General features: G+C 41.4%; 1 protein-coding gene across 3 annotated transcripts in view; it reads right to left on the bottom strand.

The window, feature by feature from the left end:
• Positions 1-1,005: 1,005 nt before the first annotated feature.
• The window catches only part of LOC132891077 (protein inscuteable homolog), a 161,530-nt gene continuing 135,968 nt past the window's right edge, over positions 1,006-26,567 (bottom strand). For 2 of the 3 annotated variants that reach the window (XM_060928557.1, XM_060928558.1), the window contains exons 10-14: positions 11,238-11,416; positions 10,856-10,922; positions 10,170-10,325; positions 2,081-2,157; positions 1,006-1,908 (exon numbers count right to left, since the gene is read on the bottom strand). In XM_060928557.1, coding sequence (XP_060784540.1) covers positions 1,780-1,908; positions 2,081-2,157; positions 10,170-10,325; positions 10,856-10,922; positions 11,238-11,416 — 608 coding nt within the window. In that variant the 3' untranslated portion in view covers positions 1,006-1,779. The remainder of the gene's footprint in view (positions 1,909-2,080; positions 2,158-10,169; positions 10,326-10,855; positions 10,923-11,237; positions 11,417-26,567) is intronic. The other variant, XM_060928559.1, reaches the window with a different exon arrangement.

Below are 26,567 nucleotides of genomic sequence, written 5' to 3'. Positions count from 1 at the left end.
ATTTTTGTCTCACTGTATAAGCTAAACTTTGACTATATCGAGTGTATATTTATTTTTTAAAAGGGGTTTAAATGAAAAAGTAAACATTTGGAAATATATTTATTTAACACAAATGTGATGAGCTAATTGACTGAGATTGTAAATAAACCGGTGTGTGTGTGTGTGTGTGTTAAATGTTTTTGATATCCGAAGAGATCCTGTCCAGACATCAACAAACAGCCTGAATCTGATTTCACCCCCACACAATTCCCACGGTGTGTTTTATCCCCAGCAGAGACTCTGTGCTGTGGTTATGTCAATATAAATTCTATTTTTGTCACCAAAAAATAAAACATTAACAGAGCCGAGTGACGACGTTGTCAGGAATCTCAGTTAGGAGGATTTTCTTTAGCTCTGGAGTCAGAGGGATCAGAGACTCACACACTGAATCAAGAGCAAAATCAAAAAAAGGGGGAAAAAAAGGAGTTATTCATGATTGGAATCTCATAAGGTGTGTCAGAATATCATGCTGCAGCAGTAGGAGGCACTCAGGGGTAACGAGGGGCTGTGAGCAGAGCTCATTCAGGACGTGTTCCAGGTCCACAGATTTTCTGATAATCTTCAAAAGTAAAAAACGTAAAATTAATAAAATAAACTCTTTGTGTGTCAGTGTTTTCCTTCCTCATGCCCACTGCCAGGATCCCAGGAAAAGATAAAGTGTGAAGTGAAAATTCATTTAAAAAAATTCAGTTTAGAAAAAAAACAGAATTGATTAAACTAAAATGTATTAATGCAGAATTTATTAAAACAGATCTTTAGCTGAATATTTCTGCTGTTTTCATCTCCCTGAGGCAGTGAACGTGATCACACTGACCTTTAAAAATAAACAAAATGTCAACAACTGTCTGTGTGTGTTTTACTCTACAAACCTTGATGCAACACGAATCATTTTCTTTATATTAAATTTACATTTACATCTCTGTGAAAATACGACAAAAACTTTTATTCATGCACATTTCTCCAAAACAATTTATTTCTCTAAAATCTTATGAAGTTTGTTAATTTACATCAACATTATGAACATTTACGAATGCTAGAAATATTACAAATAATGTGTATAAAAACTTTAAAAATTGAAAAAAAAATTAAAACCTTTTTTTATTTTTTTTAAGTTAAATATTTCCATCATGACAGAGCTCTGAGCGTACAGTGTGTTGAATCCCATTCAGTGGCATTTACACACGGGGTTCTGCTCCACAGGCGTCTCGCTCACACTCCCAACACTAAAGCCTGGTTCTCTTTATAGTTCTTGTTTTGGGGTATGGTTCTGCTCTATTTCTAGTTCTGGCTTTGGATCCATTATGTTCTGTTACTTATTCTGCTTCTTGTTGCTCTAATTCTAACCTTCGCTCTGTTCTCGTTTGGATTCCGGTTCTTCGTGCAGTTTGTGTTCAGTTCTAGTGGTACTGTTGGTTCTTGTTCTCGGGTTCTAGTTCTTTTTCTGATGCTGGTTCTGGTAGTTTTCTGTGTGTACTTGGTGTTCCAGTTCCCAACTTATTAACATTTCATTCACTGAAAAGACTGTTCTGTTCGCATTAACATTTGCACTCTAGTTTGTCAGCTAAATAAAATAAACTCTGTATGGTCTTTTAACACAAGCTGACACTTTAACCCAGTCCAGCAAATTTTGTTTGTGTGTGTGTGTGTGTGTGTGTGTGTGTGTGTGTGTGTGTGTGTGTGAGAGAGAGAGAGAGAGAGAGAGAGAGAGAGAGAGAGAGAGAGAGAGAGAAGGAAGCAGCTTTAGACAAAACTCTCTTCCATGTTGGAACATAGCAGGAATGAGTCTACGAGACGTGGCTTAATGAGCTGCTGATGATCCGTTGGGTCGATACTGTCAGAACATCCAGCAGCCAATCGCCTGAGAGCAGCCTACATACACACACACACACACACTTACTCGCCATACACTGATAAACATATCCAGCAGCTTATCTAAAGTTAAATGGTTGCTGTGTTGATATTAATATTAATTTAACACACACACACACACACACACACACACACACACACACACACACACACAGACAAACACTCTTCCTACCAAACAGGCCACCAAAACAGAGTCACTGCTGTTTCTCTCAGCTGGAGATCGACACAGCTCAATGAGACGTGGCACAGCTTTAAAAACAAAACGACAAAAAATTACTGCAGTCCCATATTCCCAAAATCTGATATTTATGAAGTCACATATTCCCAATATCTGATATTCCTAAAGTCCCATATTCCCAAAATCTGATATTTATAAAGTCATGTATTCCCAATATCTGATATTCTTAAAGTCCCTTATTCCCAATATCTGATGTTCCTTAAGTCACATACTCCCAATATCTGATATTCCTAAAGTCCCCTATTCCCAAACTCTGATATTTATGAAGTCATGTATTCCCAATATCTGATTTTCCTAAAGTCCAGTATTCCCAATATCTGATATTTATGAAGTCTCGTATTCCCAATATCTGATATTCCTAAAGTCCCGTATTCCCAAAATCTGATATTTATGAAGTTCTGTATTCCCAATATCTGATATTCATAAAGTCCCTTATTCCCAAAATCTGATATTCCTGAAGTCACGTATTCCTAAAAGCTTCCTAAAGTCCCATATTCCCAATATCTGATATTCATAAAGTCCCTTATACCCAATATCTGATATTCCAAAAGTCATGTACTCCCAATATCTGATATTCCTAAAGTCCCCAATTCGCAAAATCTGATATTTATGAAGTCATGTATTCCCAATATCTGATATTCCTAAAGTCCCATATTCCCAAAACCTGATATTCATGAAGTCATGTACTCCCAATATCTGATATTCCTAAAGTCCCATATTCCCAAAATCTGATATTCCTAAAGTCCCGTATTCCCAAAGTCTGTTATTCCTAAAGTCACATACTCCCAATATCTGATATTCATAAAGTCATGTATTACCAAAATCTGAGATTCAGAAAGTCATGTATTACCAAAATCTGATATTCCTGAAGTTACGTATTCCCAATATCTGATATTCCTAAAGTCATGTATTCCCAATATCTCATATTCCTGAAGTCAAATATTCCCAATATCTGATATTCCTTAAGTCCCTTAGTCTGAAAATATTATATTCCTAAAGTCACGTATTACGAATATCTGATATTCCTAGTCACGTATTCCCAATATCTGATATACCAAAAGTCCCATATTCCCAAAATCTGATTTTCCTAAAGTCTTGTATTCCCAAAATGTGATATTCCTGAAGTCACGTATTCCCAATATCTGATATTCCTAAAGTCCCTTATTCCCAAAATCTGATATTCCGAAAGTCCCATATTCCCAAAATCTGATATTCCGAAAGTCCCATATTCCCAAAATCTGATTTTCCTAAAGTCTTGTTTTCCCAAAATCTGATATTCCTGAAGTCACATATTCCCAATATCTGATATTCCGAAAGTCCCATATTCCCAAAATCTGATATTCTTAAAGTCCCATATTCCCAAAATCTGATTTTCCTAAAGTCTTGTATTCCCAAAATCTGATATTCCTAAAGTCACATATTACCAATATCTGATATTCCTGAAGTCACGTATTCCCAATATCTGATATTCCTTAAGTCCCTTAGTCCGAAAATCTGATATTCCTAAAGTAACGTATTACCAATATCTGATATTCCTAAAGTAACGTATTACCAATATCTGATATTCCTAAAGTCCCTTATTCCCAATATCTGATATTCATAAAGTCCCGTATTCCCTAAATCTGATATTCCTAAAGTCCCGTACTCCCAATATCTGATATTCATAAAGTCCCATATTACCAAAATCTGATATTCCTAAAGTCACATACTCCCAATATCTGATATTCCAAAAGTCCCATATTCCCATTATCTGATATTCCTCAAGTCACGTACTCCCAATATTTGATATACCAAAAATTCCCATATTCCCAAAATCTAATATTTATGAAGTCATGTATTCCCAATAACCGATATTCCTAAAGTCCCTTATTCCCGATATCTGATATTCCAAAAGTCCCTTATTCCCCAAATCTGATTTTCCTAAAGTCTTGTTTTCCCAAAATCTGATATTCCAAAAGTCCCATATTCCCAAAATCTGATTTTCCTAAAGTCTTGTTTTCCCAAAATCTGATATTCCTGAAGTCACATATTCCCAATATCTGGTATTTCTTTAGTCCCTTAGTCCAAAAATCTGATATTCCTAAAGTCACATATTCCCAATATCTGATATTCCAAAAGGCCCCTCTTCCCAATATCTGATATTCCGAAAGCCCCATATTCCCAAAATCTGATATTCCAAAAATCCTGTATTCCCAAAATTTGATATTCGTGAAAGTCATGTATTCCCAATATCTGCTATTCCAACAGTCCCGTATTCCCAAAATCTGATATTCCTAAAGTCCCGTATTCCCCAAATCTGATATTCCTAAAATCCCTTATTTCCAAAATCTGATATTCCTAAAGTCACATTCCCAATATCTGATATTCCTAAAGTCCCACATTCCCAATATCTGATATTCCTAAAGTCCCTTATTTCAAAAATCTGATATTCCTAAGGTTATGTATTCCCAGTATCTGATATTCCTAAAGTCCCGTATTCCCAAAATCTGATATTCCTAAAGTCCCTTATTCCCAAAATCTGATATTCCTGAAGTCACGTATTCCTAAAAGCTTCCTAAAGTCCCATATTCCCAATATCTGATATTCATAAAGTCCCTTATACCCAATATCTGATATTCCAAAAGTCATGTACTCCCAATATCTGATATTCCTAAAGTCCCCAATTCGCAAAATCTGATATTTATGAAGTCATGTATTCCCAATATCTGATATTCCTAAAGTCCCATATTCCCAAAACCTGATATTCATGAAGTCATGTACTCCCAATATCTGATATTCCTAAAGTCCCATATTCCCAAAATCTGATATTCCTAAAGTCCCGTATTCCCAAAGTCTGTTATTCCTAAAGTCACATACTCCCAATATCTGATATTCATAAAGTCATGTATTACCAAAATCTGAGATTCAGAAAGTCATGTATTACCAAAATCTGATATTCCTGAAGTTACGTATTCCCAATATCTGATATTCCTAAAGTCATGTATTCCCAATATCTCATATTCCTGAAGTCAAATATTCCCAATATCTGATATTCCTTAAGTCCCTTAGTCTGAAAATATTATATTCCTAAAGTCACGTATTACGAATATCTGATATTCCTAGTCACGTATTCCCAATATCTGATATACCAAAAGTCCCATATTCCCAAAATCTGATTTTCCTAAAGTCTTGTATTCCCAAAATGTGATATTCCTGAAGTCACGTATTCCCAATATCTGATATTCCTAAAGTCCCTTATTCCCAAAATCTGATATTCCGAAAGTCCCATATTCCCAAAATCTGATATTCCGAAAGTCCCATATTCCCAAAATCTGATTTTCCTAAAGTCTTGTTTTCCCAAAATCTGATATTCCTGAAGTCACATATTCCCAATATCTGATATTCCGAAAGTCCCATATTCCCAAAATCTGATATTCTTAAAGTCCCATATTCCCAAAATCTGATTTTCCTAAAGTCTTGTATTCCCAAAATCTGATATTCCTAAAGTCACATATTACCAATATCTGATATTCCTGAAGTCACGTATTCCCAATATCTGATATTCCTTAAGTCCCTTAGTCCGAAAATCTGATATTCCTAAAGTAACGTATTACCAATATCTGATATTCCTAAAGTAACGTATTACCAATATCTGATATTCCTAAAGTCCCTTATTCCCAATATCTGATATTCATAAAGTCCCGTATTCCCTAAATCTGATATTCCTAAAGTCCCGTACTCCCAATATCTGATATTCATAAAGTCCCATATTACCAAAATCTGATATTCCTAAAGTCACATACTCCCAATATCTGATATTCCAAAAGTCCCATATTCCCATTATCTGATATTCCTCAAGTCACGTACTCCCAATATTTGATATACCAAAAATTCCCATATTCCCAAAATCTAATATTTATGAAGTCATGTATTCCCAATAACCGATATTCCTAAAGTCCCTTATTCCCGATATCTGATATTCCAAAAGTCCCTTATTCCCCAAATCTGATTTTCCTAAAGTCTTGTTTTCCCAAAATCTGATATTCCAAAAGTCCCATATTCCCAAAATCTGATTTTCCTAAAGTCTTGTTTTCCCAAAATCTGATATTCCTGAAGTCACATATTCCCAATATCTGGTATTTCTTTAGTCCCTTAGTCCAAAAATCTGATATTCCTAAAGTCACATATTCCCAATATCTGATATTCCAAAAGGCCCCTCTTCCCAATATCTGATATTCCGAAAGCCCCATATTCCCAAAATCTGATATTCCAAAAATCCTGTATTCCCAAAATTTGATATTCGTGAAAGTCATGTATTCCCAATATCTGCTATTCCAACAGTCCCGTATTCCCAAAATCTGATATTCCTAAAGTCCCGTATTCCCCAAATCTGATATTCCTAAAATCCCTTATTTCCAAAATCTGATATTCCTAAAGTCACATTCCCAATATCTGATATTCCTAAAGTCCCACATTCCCAATATCTGATATTCCTAAAGTCCCTTATTTCAAAAATCTGATATTCCTAAGGTTATGTATTCCCAGTATCTGATATTCCTAAAGTCCCGTATTCCCAAAATCTGATATTCCTAAAGTCCCTTATTCCCAAAATCTGATATTCCTGAAGTCACATATTCCTAAAAGCTTCCTAAAGTCCCATATTCCCAATATCTGATATTCATAAAGTCCCTTATACCCAATATCTGATATTCCAAAAGTCATGTACTCCCAATATCTGATATTCCTAAAGTCCCCAATTCGCAAAATCTGATATTTATGAAGTCATGTATTCCCAATATCTGATATTCCTAAAGTCCCATATTCCCAAAACCTGATATTCATGAAGTCATGTACTCCCAATATCTGATATTCCTAAAGTCCCATATTCCCAAAATCTGATATTCCTAAAGTCCCGTATTCCCAAAGTCTGTTATTCCTAAAGTCACATACTCCCAATATCTGATATTCATAAAGTCATGTATTACCAAAATCTGAGATTCAGAAAGTCATGTATTACCAAAATCTGATATTCCTGAAGTTACGTATTCCCAATATCTGATATTCCTAAAGTCATGTATTCCCAATATCTCATATTCCTGAAGTCAAATATTCCCAATATCTGATATTCCTTAAGTCCCTTAGTCTGAAAATATTATATTCCTAAAGTCACGTATTACGAATATCTGATATTCCTAGTCACGTATTCCCAATATCTGATATACCAAAAGTCCCATATTCCCAAAATCTGATTTTCCTAAAGTCTTGTATTCCCAAAATGTGATATTCCTGAAGTCACGTATTCCCAATATCTGATATTCCTAAAGTCCCTTATTCCCAAAATCTGATATTCCGAAAGTCCCATATTCCCAAAATCTGATATTCCGAAAGTCCCATATTCCCAAAATCTGATTTTCCTAAAGTCTTGTTTTCCCAAAATCTGATATTCCTGAAGTCACATATTCCCAATATCTGATATTCCGAAAGTCCCATATTCCCAAAATCTGATATTCTTAAAGTCCCATATTCCCAAAATCTGATTTTCCTAAAGTCTTGTATTCCCAAAATCTGATATTCCTAAAGTCACATATTACCAATATCTGATATTCCTGAAGTCACGTATTCCCAATATCTGATATTCCTTAAGTCCCTTAGTCCGAAAATCTGATATTCCTAAAGTAACGTATTACCAATATCTGATATTCCTAAAGTAACGTATTACCAATATCTGATATTCCTAAAGTCCCTTATTCCCAATATCTGATATTCATAAAGTCCCGTATTCCCTAAATCTGATATTCCTAAAGTCCCGTACTCCCAATATCTGATATTCATAAAGTCCCATATTACCAAAATCTGATATTCCTAAAGTCACATACTCCCAATATCTGATATTCCAAAAGTCCCATATTCCCATTATCTGATATTCCTCAAGTCACGTACTCCCAATATTTGATATACCAAAAATTCCCATATTCCCAAAATCTAATATTTATGAAGTCATGTATTCCCAATAACCGATATTCCTAAAGTCCCTTATTCCCGATATCTGATATTCCAAAAGTCCCATATTCCCCAAATCTGATTTTCCTAAAGTCTTGTTTTCCCAAAATCTGATATTCCAAAAGTCCCATATTCCCAAAATCTGATATTCCTGAAGTCACATATTCCCAATATCTGGTATTTCTTTAGTCCCTTAGTCCAAAAATCTGATATTCCTAAAGTCACATATTCCCAATATCTGATATTCCAAAAGGCCCCTCTTCCCAATATCTGATATTCCGAAAGCCCCATATTCCCAAAATCTGATATTCCAAAAATCCTGTATTCCCAAAATTTGATATTCGTGAAAGTCATGTATTCCCAATATCTGCTATTCCAACAGTCCCGTATTCCCAAAATCTGATATTCCTAAAGTCCCGTATTCCCCAAATCTGATATTCCTAAAATCCCTTATTTCCAAAATCTGATATTCCTAAAGTCACATTCCCAATATCTGATATTCCTAAAGTCCCACATTCCCAATATCTGATATTCCTAAAGTCCCTTATTTCAAAAATCTGATATTCCTAAGGTTATGTATTCCCAGTATCTGATATTCCTAAAGTCCCGTATTCCCAAAATCTGATATTCCTAAAGTCCCTTATTCCCAAAATCTGATATTCTGAAAGTCACATTCCCAATACCTGATATTCCAGAAGTCATGTACTCCCAATATCTGATATTCCGAAATTCCTGTATTCCAAAAATCTGATATTCTTTTCACGTATTCCCATTATCTGATATTCCTAAATTCATGTATTCCCGAAATCTGATATTCCTAAAGTCGCATATTCCCAATATCTGATATTCCTAAACTCCCTTATTCCCAATGTCTGATATTCCTAAAGTCACCTACGTATTCCAAAAATCTGATATTCCTAAAGTCCCATATTTCCAAAATCTGATTTTCCTAACGTCCTGTATTCCCAAAATCTCATATTCCTAAAGTCCCGTTGTGGCAGCGGGACCGTGGCCAAGCATCATTTTGTGAGTGGAGGGCAGAGTCAGGGAAGGTGAGTGGCCAAATCGCTACACCTGTCATCAATTAATATGTTGTGTCTGTGTATGTCTCTTGCAGTGACAGCAGGGTATAAAAGGAGTAGGAGAGCAGAGGAGTGTTGGTTGGGACCAGAATACGACTGTGTTTGTGTCACTGTTGTGTCTTGCTGAAAAGTAGAGAAATAAATGTGTGTCGAAGCACTAACAATCTGCCTGCCATATTTGTGTACTCCACCCACATCAGGGCAGGTTTGGCACCACTGTGGAAAGCTGCCCTGATGTGGGTGGAGTACAGAACTATGGCAGGCAGATTGTTAGTGCTTAGAGACACATTTATTTCTCTACTTTTCAGCCAGACACAACAGTGACACACACACACACACACACACACACACACAGTCGTATTCTGGTCCCAACCAACACTCCTCTGCTCTCCTACTCCTTTTATTCCCTGCCATCACTGCAAGAGACACACACAGACACACACATTAATTGATGACAGGCGTAGCGATTTGGCCACTCACCTTCCCTGACTTCGCCCTCCACTCACAAACCAATGCTTGGTCAAGCCCCCGCTGCCTCACCTGTATTCACAAAATCTGTTTTTCCTAAAGTCCCATATACCCAATATCTGATATTCCTAAAGTCATGTGTTCCTAAAGTACTATATTCCCAAAGTCCTGTGTTCCTATTCTGCTGGTGTCTTCTTCAGTGTGTAAGTGGTGTGATGTGTCTGTAATTTTACTCCCTCAGCCAGTTGTGTTGGAGGTTAATGTTTTTGCCTTTGCTTGTTTGTTTGTTTCCCAATGTAAGTCAAACAGTAGTGAAAGGATTTTGAGGAAATGTTGAGGAAAGCTGAGCCATGAGCCAAGGAACAGTTGATTAGATTTTGATATAAACCTGAATATGTGGTTTGGCAGAGCTGTTCACTCTACAGGGTGCCCTTCTGGTTTATTTTTATATTTATGTGCATGTTTATTTTTATGGGGTTTTTTTCTCGCTGTACCTCGCAGCTTGATGGCAGCCTGAGCAACCTCAGGATCTCGGCTTAACCGTGCGAGTGTCACTGCAGCTTTCTGCTGCACTCGCTCACACGCAGCACCCTCCGATGGACTGGAGGAAGAAGGTTTCTCTCCGAGCAGCACCAGCAGACGCTCCAATCCTTCAACAAACACACACACAGGCATTCATTATTAAAACAAGCAGCACATACAGACAAAAACATGCTGTATAGCTCATTTAGGTCATGTGACCTGCTGCAGGTTTAAGTACATGTTTAAAGATTGTGTGTGTGTGTGTGTGTTTGCTCTTTTAAGGACTTCAGTTTTCATCAGAATATTTATAAGTAGTTTTTGAGTAGAAGTAAACCATTTATAGATAGATAGATAGATAGATAGATAGATAGATAGATAGATAGATAGATCACAGACTTTAATAAAAGAAAGGTGTTTGTGTCTTTTTGCCATCTGTGTTTAAAGTGAAAATCAGCTCTGTCAGTTTCTGACCATGAAAAATCTATAAATGGTGTCAGTCCCAGATGGAGTCATTATCTCAGTCCAACACACTTTGATTCAAAAATAAAACAAACTGAATCAGTTTTTACTGATGGTTCATTAAATCAATTTATATTTAATTGAGATTTAATTAGAACTGAACATTTTAGTTTCCTGTGAATGTCTTTATCTCCCGTACCATCCTCCTGTAAGACCTCCGATGCTGTTTGCTCCAAAACAGACAAATTGGCCAAAATTGTTACAACCTGCAGAGATGAAAACACCACAAACAAGCCAAAGAGAAAAACATTAACACCCAGAATTACAGCTGCAATAAAAACACAGATACAGGAAACTCTTCATTCTGGATTTATTCTACTGTACACCTTTATGTGTCATCTGACTGAAATGTGGGGATCATTAGAGTGTGTGTGAGAGAGAGAGAAAGAGATCTCTTCTTCTTCTTCTTCTTGGATTTTTATGGCGGTTGGCAACTTAACGTATGAGGTGCATTACCGCCACCTGCTGGACTGGGGTATGGTTCAAGAGCCTATTCTACAACTAAGAAAGAGATCTCTGACCTGGTCTTTAGAATAAGGTGTGTCGACTCGCTGGCGGTCCCTGCAGGCCTGGAGGAGGGTGTGCACTGCATTCAGCTGCAGTAGGATCTCACATGCCAAACTGTCAAAGAACGTGATGTTTGCCAGAGCAGCTGAGGACAAGAGGAACACCTCACCACACGACGCAGTCTCACACAACTCTATGCACGTGCACACACACAGACACACACGCCATTATCATTATCATCACCATCATCATCAACATTTTTCATGTAATGTGTAATAATAATTAGGTGTAATAATGTTTCAAATACAACAGAATAGAACTGAAATAACAATAATGATGTAATGAATAATAATAATAATAATTATTATTATTATTATTATTATTATTATATACTGCCTGGCCAAAAAAAGTCACACTCAAATATTTCATTTGACCATCTTTAGCTTTGACTACAGCCTGCATCCACCATGGCATTGTTTCAGCATCCTTCTGCAATGTCACAACATTTACTTCCATCCAGAGCTATGTTAATGTTCCTCTGAGATCTCGTCCCAACTACAGGAGAGTTGAACTGCTCTAAAATCTTCTCCAGCATCCCAGAGGCTCTCAGTGGGGTTAAGGTCAGGACTCTGTGGGGGTTAATTCATGTGTAAAATGATTCCTCATGCTCCCTGAACCACTCTTTCACTATCTGAGCCTTAATTTTACAACGCCAATTCCAAAAAAGTTGGCACACTATGTAAACTGTAAATAAAAACAGAATGTGATAATTAGAAACTCATAGAAACCCTATATTTCATTAAAAATCATATAAAGACAACATATCAAATGTTGAAACTGAGAAATTTTATTGTTTTTTTGAAAAATATATGCTCATTTGAATTTGATGTCAGCAACACGTTTCAGAAAAGCTGGGACAGGGGCATGTTTAAAGAAAGCACAACTTTATTCATCACACACTTGTGAAATTTTCTCTCTGTATTTAACCCATCTGAAGCAGTGAACACACACACACACACACGTGAGCAATGAGTACACACACATACATACCCAGAGCAGTGGGCAGCCATGCTAACAGCGCCCAGGGAGCAGTTGGGAGTTAGATACCTCGCTCAAGGGCACCTCAGCCCAAGGCCGTCCCATATTAACCTAACCGCATGCCTTTGGACTATGGGGGAAACCGGAGCACCCGGAGGAAACCCACACAGACACAGGGAGAACATGCAAACTCCACACAGAAAGGCCCTCACCGGCCGCTGGGCTCAAACCCAGAACCTTGTTGCTGTGAGGCGACCGTGCTAACCACTACACCACCATGCCGCCACAGTTTACCACTGTGTTGCATCACCTCTACTTTTAACAACAATCTGTAAATGTTTGGGAACTGAGGAGACCAATTGCTGTAGTTTTGAAAGAGAAATGTTGTCCCATTCTCGCCTGATATACAATTTCAGTTGCTTAACAGTTTGGAGTCTCCTTTGTCATATTTTGTGCTTCATAATGCACCAAATGTTTTAAATGGGAGACAGGTCTGGACTTCAGCAGGCCAGTTTCGCATCCAGACTCTTTTACTATGGAGCCATGCAGTTTTAATATGTGCAGAAAGCAGTTTGGCGTTGTCTTGCTGAAAGAAGGAAGGCCTTCCCTGAAAAAGATTTCATCTGGATGGCAGCATATTGCTCTGAAATGTGTTTATCTCATTCAGCATTAATGATGCCTTCCCAGATGTACAAGCTACCCATGTCATGTGCACTAATGCCCCTTCATACCATCAGAGATGCTGCCTTTTGAGCCGTGCACTGATAATAAGCTGGATGGTCCCTCTCCTCTTTAGCCTGGAGGACGTGCTGTCCATGATTTCTAAAAAGAATTTCTACTTTTGATTCGTCAGACCTCAGGACAGTTTTCCACTTCACCTCAGTCCATCGTAAAAGAGCTCGGGCCCAGAGAAGGGGGCAGGGTTTCTGGATATTGTTTATATCTGGTTTTAACTTGGATTTGTGGATGCAGTAATGAAGTGTTTTCACAGACGATGATTTCCTGAAGTGTTCCTGAGCCCATACAGTGATTTCCACTATAGACACGTGTCTGCTTTTAATGAATGAATGAACCCTTTATTATCACTGTTGCCAGTGAAATTGACCATCAACCTGTCCTTACAGAGGGGGAACAGGACAGGAAGACAGGGATCAGGATCAGGATTGCTGCCATGGGCCGAGCCCACATAGTGCCAACACAAAAGATCTCCACTCCTTGCGGTCCCCCGCCGCCACCATCGCCTCATGGAAGGGGAGACCAGTGTCTTGCAGGTCTCTTGCCACTGTATCTCTCCATCGCATTCGTTGTCTGCCTGGGCGACGGCGTCCTCTTGGTTCCCAGTAGAGCAGGCGGCGGGGCAAGCGTGTTCGCTGCATGCGGGTGACATGCCTGAGCCATGCGAGTCATTTATGTCGCAAGATGTTAATGAGCGATGTTTGGCCGGTTCTCTTGAAGATCATTTCATTGGGCACATGGTCTCGCCACAAAACACCAAGAATTCTTCTCAGGCATCTGATGTGAAAAGCTGCAAGTCTTTTCTCTTCCTGGACGGTGGTATTCCAACTTTCTGAACTATACAATAGGGTCGACAGAACTACAGCTTGATAAATAGCCATTTTTATGGGCATCTTGATGGATTTGTGGCGCATGACAGGTAGCAGTCTGTTAAAAGCGTTCGCTGCTTTTCCAATCCGGTTATCTAGTTCAGGTGTAAGATCTCCATTTTGTTATTGTGCTTCCCAGATAGATGAACTTGTTGATGTTTTCAAGAGGGACGTTTTGGTTGCTCAGAGTGATTGTGATATCATTTCTTTCCTTTGCCACATCCATGATTTTGGTTGTCTTTGAGTTAATGCTGAGTCCAACCATTCTTCCCTTCTCTTCTACTTCAGATGTTGCATATTGTAGTCTTTGTTCTGTCTCGTCGATCAAAGCTATGTCATCCGCAAAATCAAGGTCGGACAATCGTTGTTGTTGGTAGCAAGAACTCCTTCATCTTTCAAGTACAATCCCTAGGTCATTCTTATCCAAGGCATTCTTAAGGACCCAATCAATGATGATACCAAACAGTAGCGGGGACCAAACACAACCCTGTCTAACTCCTGTTGTCACTTCAAACCAGTCTGTCTTTTCACCATCTACTTCCACGCAGCATATTGAGTCATCGTAGGTGTTCTTCATGATGTTGATTAATTTCCTTGGAAGTCCATACAACTCGACTATCTTCCAGAGCAAATCTCTCTGGATGCTGTCGAAAGCAGCCTTGAAGTCAATGAAATTGATCTTAACAGGTATCTGAAATTCAAGACATTTTTCCACAAGTTGGCGTAGGGCAAAACATTGGTCGGAGCAAGATCGTCCCTTTCGAAATCCAGCTTGGTTTTCTCTGAGGCGTTCGTCGATAGCATCCTGAACGCGTAGCAGCACCAGGGTGCAAAATACCTTTCCAGCTATGCTTAATAAAGTGATTCTGCGATTATTAGAACAGATTGTAATATCACCTTTTTTTGGAATTTTGACAATGACCCCCCCCCCTTCCAGTCTTTTGGTATCTTTTCAGGAGTCCACACTACGATACATATTTGTAGTAACCAATCAATCAGTTTGCCGCCTCCAGCTCTCAGCATGTCCCCTGTGATTTTATCATATCCTGCGGTCTTGTTGTTTTTAAGCCTTCCAACTGCTCGGTTGACTTCATCTTTAGTTGGGGGACTCAGATCAATTTACAACTCATCAAATTCGGTGGTTATGTCCTCCAGAGCAATATCAGGTGGTTCTACATTTAGGAGCTCTCTGAAATGCTCTGCCCATCTTTCCAGTTTCTTTTCCTTACAGTCAATTACTTTGCCATCTTTGTCTTTCACCACTGATGTATTTTGGGTCTTTTTGCAAGTCAAAGTTTGTACTTTCTGGTAGACTTCTCTCTGACTCTTTCTACTTGCTGCTTCTTCAAGCGCCGACGCTTGTGTGTCGATCCAGTTCTTCCAATCTTGCTCGACATTGTTTTTGACTTTCTTGTTTAGTTCTTTATACTTCTTCTTGTTTTCTTCTGTTTGGAGCTGGTCTTTGGCTTTCTTAGCATTTCTACGATGTTCAATGAGTTCACGCATTCCTGGGCTTATCCAGCACTTGTACTGACTGGTTTGGTAACCTACGGTCTTTTCTGTTGCAGTGTAGACTGCATCACAAAAGGTGTTCCATTTGAGGCCCACATCTGTCAGATGATAGATCTGATAACGCGTCAAAGTGATTGGCTATCTTTATCTGATAGTCTCTTGCCAGATGGGGGAGAAGCAGATCTCTATCCATAAGCTTTGGGTTTTTTTGTCTTCTTTCCCTGGGCAGCCAGCTTGAGTTGGATCTTGGCAATGATGAGCTCATGGTCACTCCCTATATCAGCACCCCTGAAAGCTCAGACGTCCAGCAGAGACTTTCTCCATTTACCGTTTATCAATACATGGTCAATTTGGTTGTGATTATTACCATCAGGTGATGTCCAGGTAGTTTTGTGGATGGTTTTGTGCTGGAATAAGGTTCCACCAATGACCATGTTGTTTTCAGCACAAAACTCAACAAGTCACAACCCATTGTTGTTCATATCACTGACGCCATGGTGACCAAGTACTCTTTGCCAGTGTCCGATGTTACTACCAACTTTTGCATTAAAGTCACCGATCACCAATTTGAAATCATGTCTTGGTATGTCATCAGTGATACTTTGTAGGGTCTCATAGAAAGAATCTTTTGTATCATCCTCTGCATCCTCAGTTGGAACATAAGCTACAATGATTGAGATTTTTGCTTGTTTTGTATAAAGCCTCGCTTTCAAAATCCTTTCGCTGACAGTTTTGCATGACATAAGGCTTGCTCTAGTTCTAGGAGAGAGCAGCAAACCAACACCTTGCCTATGTATGTCGTCCATACCCAAGTTAACAAGTAACCAGCTGTTAGGACTGGGACTGTTTTGGCCTCTAGAGGCCGCTGTTATTTCCTTTTCTGGTCATGTTTGTTTTGGCCTCTAGAGGTCACCACTGTGTTCTGTGTTTTGTTTTTGTCTTATTGCCTGTTTCCTGCCCCGCCCTGTCCTTAATTAGTTTGTGTATTTATACCCCTGAGTTCAGTCCTCTTGTCACGGAGTCTTTGTGCTGTTATGTTTAGCTCCAGTTTCCTCTGTACCATGTTCCTTGCCTTTGTCTTTTTGGTTTTGCACTTTGCTTTGCTTTTTGGACTTTTTGGACCTAGTATTTACTGTTTTTTGGATCTTCTGAGCGTTGGTATTTTTGCCTTTTCTTTTCTGGTTTTTTGGCTTTTGTTTTGACTTTTGTACTTTGGATATTTCTTATTTTTCCCTTTATCTTCTGAGCGTTTTGGATTATTTCTTTTGGACTGTATATATTGTAAATAAACCTTTTGATACTTTTTCTACTTCTGCCTCACGCCTCTGCATTTGAGTCATCCCCCTGGTGGCCTAGTGGGGGTTTGCTGGATTATCACACTAGCAAACCAGGTTCAAATCTCAGCAAAACCCTAACACCAGCCTTCAATCATCTTGATGTTCGAGCCAGTAAGATGGGTCTCACAAATCCCACACACGTCAATGTTATACTTCTCCATCTCTCTTACCAAGAATATTTTATTCCCTGTCTTGTGAAGTGTTCTAGTGTTCCAAAGGCCTAGTCTCATTGGCCTTTTAATGATCTTCAGGTTCTTCTGTTTCCCACCCCTGGTCAGACTAATAGCTCCTTGGGACAAGTTTTCACCATTAGTCATCATCGTTCTAGCTTGTAAAGCAGCGAGGTCGCTGACAGAAGAAATGTCTTGTAGTCTCATTGTGTCAGATTCCATAGCAAAGTATACTTCAAGTGGGTTGCTGGCCCAAAGTGAAGGGTTTTTAATCGGGTTTGCCTTCCCTTAACCATTTTAGTCGCCTCTTACGACATGCATAGTATACGTTGGGGGTATTCGCAATCCGCCCGCCACACGGACAGACAGGGAAAAAAGAAAAGGAAACACAATAATAACATGAGGAGAGATGAGGAAAAAAGAACACCCCCCCCACTATGCTCCTGTCAGGAGTACAGTGTGGGAACATTTAAAAAACTCTGCACATAAGCACACAATAACACAAGTACACTTTAAAACACAGGACTTGAGGGGGGGAAAGGAGGGGCAATCAGGGGTGGGGGTAAGGGGGGTGGGGGGAGGGGGAGGGGAGGAGGTAGAGGAAACCCAGCGCAAGCAAGCAGCCATCCGCTCCTGCAGCCATGAAGGCACTGGTCACGCACCCACTTGTCACACTGGGGGTGAAAATGGTGACCATGGAAAATTGAAGAAGGAATGTGAGGAATGCAAGAGCATCTCCCAGCAGTGACCTTCAGGGAGAAATGTTGTCTCAGCAATGGCCTTAACCGAGGCCGGTGCTGTCTCAGGGAGCCGAATGTCGATAAGATATAAATTGTTTGGTCTTTCCAGACGCAATCTTTGCACGTCCACACCGCTTGTCCATATCTGTCCATTTCATCCATTCTGTTCAAATTGGTCTCTGAAAAACTTATTCCTTGCAAAGCCAAAAGCTTCTCCAAGATAACAACCATATTGTGGTTCAAGTTCTGAATATCCACAGACTGAGTGCCAAGAGCTTTGCCCACCGCTTCAATCATATCGGGCAGCTTTGTGAGGCTTTGAATAGCTGTCACCATTGTCTGATTTCCTCGATATACCAGGGCAATGCCTAATCCAATCAGCAAAAGTCCTGTAATCATGGTTCTGAATAGGTAGATATCTTCAATGTCCTCCACAGAAAGAATTGCCAGGCACACGACTTGCCACCGCTCCCACGCGTCCATCGCGTAACTAGCCACAAACGTTCCAGCAGGACAGGCGGGTTCCCCCGAACCCAGGCTTCTCGTCGAGAAAACTGTGTCAATTTCATTAGGAGACCAGTTTATCAATTCCATGCTTTTTTTAGTTTAGAAAGTAATGCGGGGAGAGTCTCTTCAAAAAGTACAGCAGACGAGACAAGACAAAGAAGCACAAGCAGGGAAAAAAAAGGAGGGAGAGGGAGGGCAGAGAGAATGCGACCGCCTTCCGTGGAAGCATGGAGAGAAAAAAAATGTCTTCTGACATTTAATGCAGTGTCTCCTGAGGGCCTGAAGATCACAGGCATCCAATGTCAGTTTTCAGCCTTGTCTCTTGCATACAGAGATTTCTCCAGATTCTCTGAATCTTTTAATGATATTATGGACCATAGATGATGTGATCCCCAAATTCTTTGCAGTTTTACATTGAGGAACATTATTCTTAAGTTGTTGCACTGTTGGCCCACACAGTCTTTCACAGAGTGGTGAACCCCTCCCCATCTTTACTTCTGAGAGACTCCGCCTCTCTGGGAGGGTCTTTTTATACCCAATCATCTTACTGACCTGTTGCCAATTAAACTAATTAGGGTTTTTTCAGCATTACACAACTATTTCAGTCTTTTGTTGCCCCTGTCCCAACTTTTCTGAAACAGGTTGCTGACATCAAATTCATAATGAGCATATCCATCCACCCATCCATCCATCATCTGTAGCCACTTATCCTGTTCTACAGGGTCGCAGGCAAGCTGGAGCCCATCCCAGCTGACTATGGGTGAGAGGTGGGGTACACCCTGGACAAGTCGCTAGATCATCGCAGGGCTTACACAGAGACACCAACAACCATTCACACTCACATTATAATGAACATCCATCTTCTACTGCTTATCCGGATCCGGATCGCAGGGGTAGCAGCCTAAGCAGAGCAGCCCAGACTTCCCTCTCCCTGGCCACCTCCACCAGCTCTTCCGGGGGAATACCGAGGTGTTTACAGGCCAGCCGAGAGATGTAATCTCTCCAGCATGTCCTGGGTCTGCCCCGGGGTCTCCTCCCAGTGGGGCATGCCCAGAAAACCTCCCTTGGGAGGCATCCAGGGGGCATCCTAACAAGGTGCCCAAACCACCTCAACTGACTCCTTTCAATGTGGAGGAGCAGCAGTTCTACTCAGAGTCTCTTCCAAATGACCAAGCTTCTCACCCTGTCTCTAAGGGAGAGCCCAGCCACCCTGCGGTGAAAACTCATTTCTACCACTTGTATCCGTGATCTCATTCTTTCGGTCACTACCCATAGCTCATGACCATATCAAATCAAATCAAGTTTATTTGTATAGCGCTTTTAACAATAAACATTGTCGCAAAGCAGCTTTACAGAATTTGAACGACTTAAAACATGAGCTAATTTTATCCCTAATCTATCCCCAATGAGCAAGCCTGTGGCGACGGTGGCAAGGAAAAACTCCCTCAGATGACATGAGGAAGAAACCTTGAGAGGAACCAGACTCAAAAGGGAACCCATCCTCATTTGGGCAACAACAGACAGCCTGACTATAATATTAACAGTTTTAACAGGTATAACCCTCAACTGTCCTCATGGGGCCATCCTTCACAGGAGCGGTGCGATAAAACTCCTACCAGACACAGAGCACCAGGATGGATCAAGCAGGTCCCAGAGGCCAAAGAGGCCAGCATCTCAATCCCAGGATCAACATGTAACTCAGAGGGACAGATTGGGGGGGGAAGAGAGAGAGAAAGAAAACACAGGTTGTTAGGTATGCCCTAAAAATGACAAGCATTAAATCTGTGTGGTAGGCTCGCAGAGACGAGAGTCTTTACATCAGGCATAACACACAACAATGGCATGTTAATATGGTAAAAAATATCATGACCTGCTCTGGCTGGATGCTTGATTGGGTGATGGGAGCACACTCCTCAGCAATGATGAGATGCAGATGGGACCCTTAGGGCTGGCCAAGACAATTCAGTTACATTTCACCGGGTCTGGGACATGCGACAGAATGTCTGACGGCCGATTCCCTGCAGGCTACGATAGCCAGTCGAGGTCTCCACCCTCTCCACCAAAAGATTTCCTGTTGACTCCTTGTAACTCAGAGGGACAGATTTGGGGTGGGGGGAGGGAAAGAAAACACAGGTTGTTAGGTATGCCCAATGTCACCTGAATAAGTAGGAGCAGTATACATATTGCACCGAGTACAAGCAGGGACTCCGGCAACTAACTATGACAGCATAACTAAAAGGAGAGAGCCAGAAGGTAACACAGGCATGAGGGAGCCCCGGGACATAAAGCAGCAGCCACTACACCATCAACAAACTCGAGTGAGCAAGCGAGTGGGGACTGACAGCATCCATACATCCCAGTTTACCAAAACACTCTATGTCTGAGGACCCTCCAGATCTACTCCTTTACCTCATAAACACCATTAACAAAAGGCTTGACTAAACAGATATGTTTTCAGCCTAGACTTAACCATAGGTGAGAGTGGGAACGTAGATGGACCAGTAAATTGAGAGCTTTGCCTTTTGGCTCAGCTCTCTCTTTACCACAACAGACCAGTTTAGTGTCCACATCACTGCTGATGCAGCCCCGATCCTTCTGTCCAACTCCTGCTCCCCCTTACCCTCTTCTACTACTACTACTACTCATCCGACAGAGTCAGTGCCACGCATGAATTTCATCTTCCAGCACTCTCGGTCCTGCATTGCAGTCCGGAGTTCCCCAACTTCGAGGCTGGTGTCTTCCTGCAGAATGTCCCTAAGCATTGTACAGGGTCTGCCACGCCTTCTGTTGGTGTCTGGAGTCCATAGCAATACTCTTCCTGCCACCTCTTTATGTCTCATCACATGACCAGCGAGGGTTAGTCGACGCTGTCGAATGATGGTAGAGATACGCGGGTAGGATCCGTAGAGTGACTTGTTAGTAGGATGTTTCCTCCAAGATATATTCTGGACCTTCCGCAGCATCGAGGTGTAAGTACCATCAATCTTTCTCGAAAGCGAATTTGTTAATGACCATGACTCCGAACCATACAGAAGGATGGATTCAACAGATGCTTTAAACACTCTCATCTTTGTAGACTGCTTTATGGGGGAGGACCATACCTTCGAGAGGGAGTGTATTGCTCCCCACGCTTTCCCTAACCTTGTCTTCACGTCATGGGCAGTGTTGGTATAGCATCCAAGGTAAAGAAACTCATCGACTTTTTTGATGCTCGACCCTTACCCTCACTCGTGAACAAAACCCCAAGATACTTAAACTCCTCCACTTTAGGTAGCAACTCCCCCCTGACCTGGAGTAGGCACTCCACCTGTTTCCAGCAGAGTGCCATGACCACGGACTTGGAGGTGTTGATCCTCATCCCAGCTGCTTCACACTCGGCTGCAAACCGTCCCAGCGCATGCTGTAAGTCACAGATTGATGCAGCCAACAGGACCACATCATCCGCAAAAAAGCAGACACGTGATCCTGATGCCACCAAACTGGACACCCTCCACCCCTTGGCTGTGCCTAGAAATTCTGTCCATAAAAGTTATGAACAGAACCGGTGACAAAGAACAGCCCTGGCAGAGTCCAACATGCACTGGGAATGAGTCTGACTTACTGCCGTCAATACGAACCAAACTCCTGCTCCGGTCATACAGGGACCGAATGGCCTGCAGTAGTGGGCCCTGAACCCCATACTCCTGAAGCACCCCCCACAGGGCAACACACGGGACATGGTTGTAAGCCTTCTCCAGATCCACAAAACACATGTAGACCGATTGGGCAAACTCCCGTGCACCCTCCAGTACCCTTGCAAGGGTACTGGAGGGTGTCCAGTTTTGTCCAGTGTTCCATGACCAGGACAAAAACCACATTGTTCCTCCTGAATCCGAGGTTCAACTATCGACCGGACTCTCCTCTCCAGCACCCCAGCATAGGCTTTCCCAGGGAGGCTGAGAAGTGTGATCCCCCTATAGTTGGAACACACTCTCCAGTCCCCCTTTTTAAAAAGGGGGACAACCACCCCAGTCTGCCAATCCAGAGGCACTGTCCCCAACCTCCATGCAATGTTGAAGAGGCATGTCAGCCAAGACAGCCCAACAACATCCAGTGCCTTCAGGAACTCAGGATGAATCTCATCCACCCCCAGAGCCTGGCCACCAAGGAGCTTTTTAACCACCTCAGCAACCTCAGCCCCTGTGATAGGCGAGTCCTCCCAAGCACCCTCAGACTCTGCGTCCTCCTCGGACAACATGAAGGTAGGATTGAGGAGATCCTCAAAGTATTCCTTCCACCGTTGGATGATGTCCCCAGTTGAGGTCAACAGCACTCCATCCTCACTGTAAACAGTAGGGACAGAGCACCGTTTTCCTTTCCTGAGCCGCCAGACAGTTTGCCAGAAGCTCTTCGAGGCCAACCGATAATCACTTTCTATGGCCTCTCCAAACTCCTCCCACACCCAAGTTTTTGCTTCAGTGACTGCCAGAGCCGCATTCCGCTTGGCCCGTCGGTATCTGTCAGCTGCTTCTGGAGACCCACAGGCTAACCAAGCCCGATAGGACTCCTTCAGCTTGACGGCTCCCCTCACCACAGGTGTCTACTAGTGGGTTCGGGGATTACCACCATGACAGGCACCAACAACCTTGTAGCCACAGCTCTGCATGGCCACCTCAGCAATGGAGGTGCGGAACATGGTCCACTTGGACTCAATGTCCCCATCCTGCCCCGGCATGCAGTTGAAGCTCTCCCGGATGTGACAGTTGAAGATCCGACGGACGGGAGCCTCCAGCAGATGTTCCCAGCATACCCTCACTACTCCTTTGGGCCTGCCCGGTCTGTCTGGCCTCCTCCCCCACCATCTGATCCAGCTCACCACCAGGTAGTGATCAGTTGACAGCTCTGCTCCTCTCTTCACCTGAGTGTCCAAGACATACGGTCATAGATCAGATGAAATGACTACAAAGTCAATCATCAATCTGTGGCCTAGGGTGTCTTCATGTCACGTGCACTTATGGACACCCTTATGCTCGAACATGGTGTTTGTTATGGCCAAACCATGCATGGCACTAAAGTCCAAGAACTGAACACCACTCGGGTTCAGATCAGGCAGGCCATTCCTCCCAATCACACCCCTCCAGGTCTCACTGTCATTGCCCACGTGAGCATTGAAGTCCCCCAGTAAAATAATGGAGTCCCCTCATGGTGCACTGTCTAGCACCCCACTCAAGGACTCCAAGAAGGCCAGGTACACTGAACTACCATTTGGCACATAAGCGCAAATGATAGTCAGCGACCATTCCCCGACCTGAAGGCGCAGGGAAATGACCCTCTCATTCACTGGGGAGAACTCCGATGTTAGCACGCCAAACTGGGGAGCTACCAATAGCCCCACCCCTGCCCGGCGCCGCTCACCCTTGGCAACTCCAGCATAGGCCCCTTTGGCCTTCCATAGCGAAGAAGCTCCATCATCAGGAGGCGTGTCATGGAGGCAGTCACAGGTTTCTGGCGCCGGTTGGCTGCCTTTGCTGAGCCCTTGAATTTTTAGTTTTTTAGTAGTTTTAACCTGTTAAATGTCGTCAACCTTCGGCTGGCTTGTTCTAACAAGTTGCTTGTGGATATAATGAGATATTTAAGAGACCAATTGCTTGCATTGCGCTTTTGGTGGAAGACTCCAGTTCAGAGTGGCTTTCAAACTTCCCGCCATTGTTCTCATTATGCAATGAAACCTGTACCTAAACCTATTTGGAACTGTTTAAAAGAAGCTGGAATTTTGAAGCACATCAGGGGCTGTTGTGGTGGACGATCTAGAGAAGACTCTGCATCAGTTCGAACAACAATTTCTTTGAATTTTGGAAACTGTGTGTTTTCAAATTATGTTAAGATAGCCACTTAACCAGAACAAAGGAAAGTAATTAGCTTAGTTAACATTCAACCTCCTATTTCTCAAGCGGCCTCTACTGTCACTAATAATTACGTCAACTTTTGTTTATGGAATGCTCAGTCAATCAAGAATAAGACCGCTTGTTTTGTTGACTATTTATGTGAGAAGAAAATTGACTTGGCTGCACTTACAGAAACATGGTTTAATGAATTTGATTCTGCGGCTAAAGTTGAATGTTTACCTGATGGTTATAAGCTATTTGATTCTCCAAGATCTGAACGGAAAGGTGGTGGAATTGGACTGGTCTGTCATTCCAACATAGCTGTAAAGAAAATAGCCTCTTTGAATCGTCAATCTTTTGAGGTTGCTGAATGGATTTTAATGAGTGTTCAATTATCATGTTTGCGTCTATCCATTATCTACAGACCTCCTTATTCTACTGCTCATCCTGTATCTACTGGGACGTTCATTACTGAATTTTCTATTTATTTGGAATCCTTTGTTCTATGCACAGAGCCTGTTCTGATTTGTGGAGATTTCAATATTCATGTCGATGATCTGTTTGATCCTTATGCTGTTGCACTGACTGACTTGCTTCAATCCATGGCACTCAAACAACATGTATGTACTCCTACCCAAATTCATGGTCATAGCCTTGATTTAATCATTACAAGAGAGTCTGAAAACATCATTGTGGATTCACCTGTATCTGACAGCTTTCTTTCTGACCATGCAACTGTACTTTGTAGCTCATCTATCAGCAAAGCAAGATTAACTGCCAGGAATGTGACCTATAGGAAATTAAAATCAATCGACCTGGAGGTGTTTAAAGATGATCTATGTGTTTCTGAACTCTTTCAACAGACACCTTCTCAGTTGAGTGACTTGGTTAGCTCTTATAACAGAACAATGTCATCCTTGCTAGATAAGCACGCTCCTCTTTGTACCAGATCCATTGTAATATGTCATTGTGTACCGTGGTTTAGTGACAAGATTCAAGCTGTAAAGATGGAGCATAGACGTGCTGAACGCAAGTGGAGAAGAACAAGACTTGATACCGACTTGGCTGCTTTTAAAAAACTAAAGAATAAGACAACATACCGTATGTCATGAACAGTGTGCGTCGTGAATTCTACACCGAGTTCGTGGACAAGAATTCTCATGATCAGAAAAAACTGTTCGGTGCTACAAAGAAGCTGCTAAATAAGCAATCAGAGATGGAGTTTCCACCACATAGTGATAAACACACTCTTGCTAATGATATGGGAGCTTATTTTGTGAAGAAGATATCTGACATTCGAGCTGAGCTTGACAATGCTGGTAATGTAACCCTGCCTTCTGTTGTTGCTCCTCGAGAAGTGACTGCAGCTTTCTGTCAGTTCACGACCCTTGACAAGGATGCTGTAAGAAAGCTTATAATGAAAGCACCGACAAAGACTTGTTCACTTGATTCTCTACCCACATCTATATTGAAGGACTGTCTAGAAGACTTTTTACCAATTTTGACTAAGATGTTAAACTTGTCTTTACAAACTGGAGAATTTCCTGATTCATGGAAAGAGGCTCTTGTCAACCCAACTTTGAAACGGCATGGGCTTGATACAGTTTTCAAGAATTACCACCCAATCAGCAACTTACAGTTTGCATCAAAACTTGTTGAATGAGTGGTGGCTGATCAACTGTATATTTATATGGAGAACAATGGGTTTTTACCAATTCTTCAATCTGCCTACCGTCCCGGACATAGCACGGAAACTGCATTACTCAAGGTCAAGAATGACCTTCTGATGAACATGGACAACCAACATGTTACCTTATTGGTTCTACTAGACCTTAGTGCTGCCTTTAACATGGTGGATCACAGTGTTCTACTCAACCGCCTTTCAACAAACTTTGGCATATCAGAAATCGCATTAAGCTGGTTCGAGTCATATCTTTCACATAGACGTCAACGTGTGACCACTGAAGGTGTCTTCTCTGACATGTTTGACTTGAAGTATGGCATTCCACAAGGAAGTTGCCTGGGTCCTTTGTTGTTTCTACTGTATTCAAGCAAACTATTCAGAATCATTTCTAACCATCTTCCTCGAGCCCACTCATATGCAGATGATACCCAGTTGTATCTGGCGTTCAAGCCTGGAGATGACACTGATGAACAATCGGCTGTAGCTTCAATGGAAGCATGTATTTTGGATATACATAAATGGATGTTGTCTGATAAACTCAAATTGAATACTGATAAAACAGAATTCTTGCTGATTGGTACTCAACCTCAGTTGGAGAAAGTTACTGTCACGAATCTGTGTATTGGAGAATCTATAATTGACCAATCATCTTCTGCTGTAAAGAACTTGGGAGCCTGGTTTGACTCCAATTTGAACATGCACGAACATATCAAAAAAGCATGTTGTTCACCGTTTTACCACCTCTACAATATTTGTAGAATTAGAAAGTACTTATCTCGTAATACAACAGAATTGTTAGTTCATGCTTTTATTACAAGTAAATTAGATTATTGCAATAGCTTATTATATGGCCTTCCTGATGTACATATTACTAAATTGCAGAGAGAA

The sequence above is a fragment of the Neoarius graeffei genome, chromosome 8 (genome assembly GCF_027579695.1).
Source record: "Neoarius graeffei isolate fNeoGra1 chromosome 8, fNeoGra1.pri, whole genome shotgun sequence".
NCBI classification, from domain to species: Eukaryota; Metazoa; Chordata; class Actinopteri; order Siluriformes; family Ariidae; genus Neoarius; species Neoarius graeffei.
The sequence above is the reverse complement of the archived record's forward strand: the minus strand, read 5'-3'. Positions and strand labels throughout refer to the sequence as shown.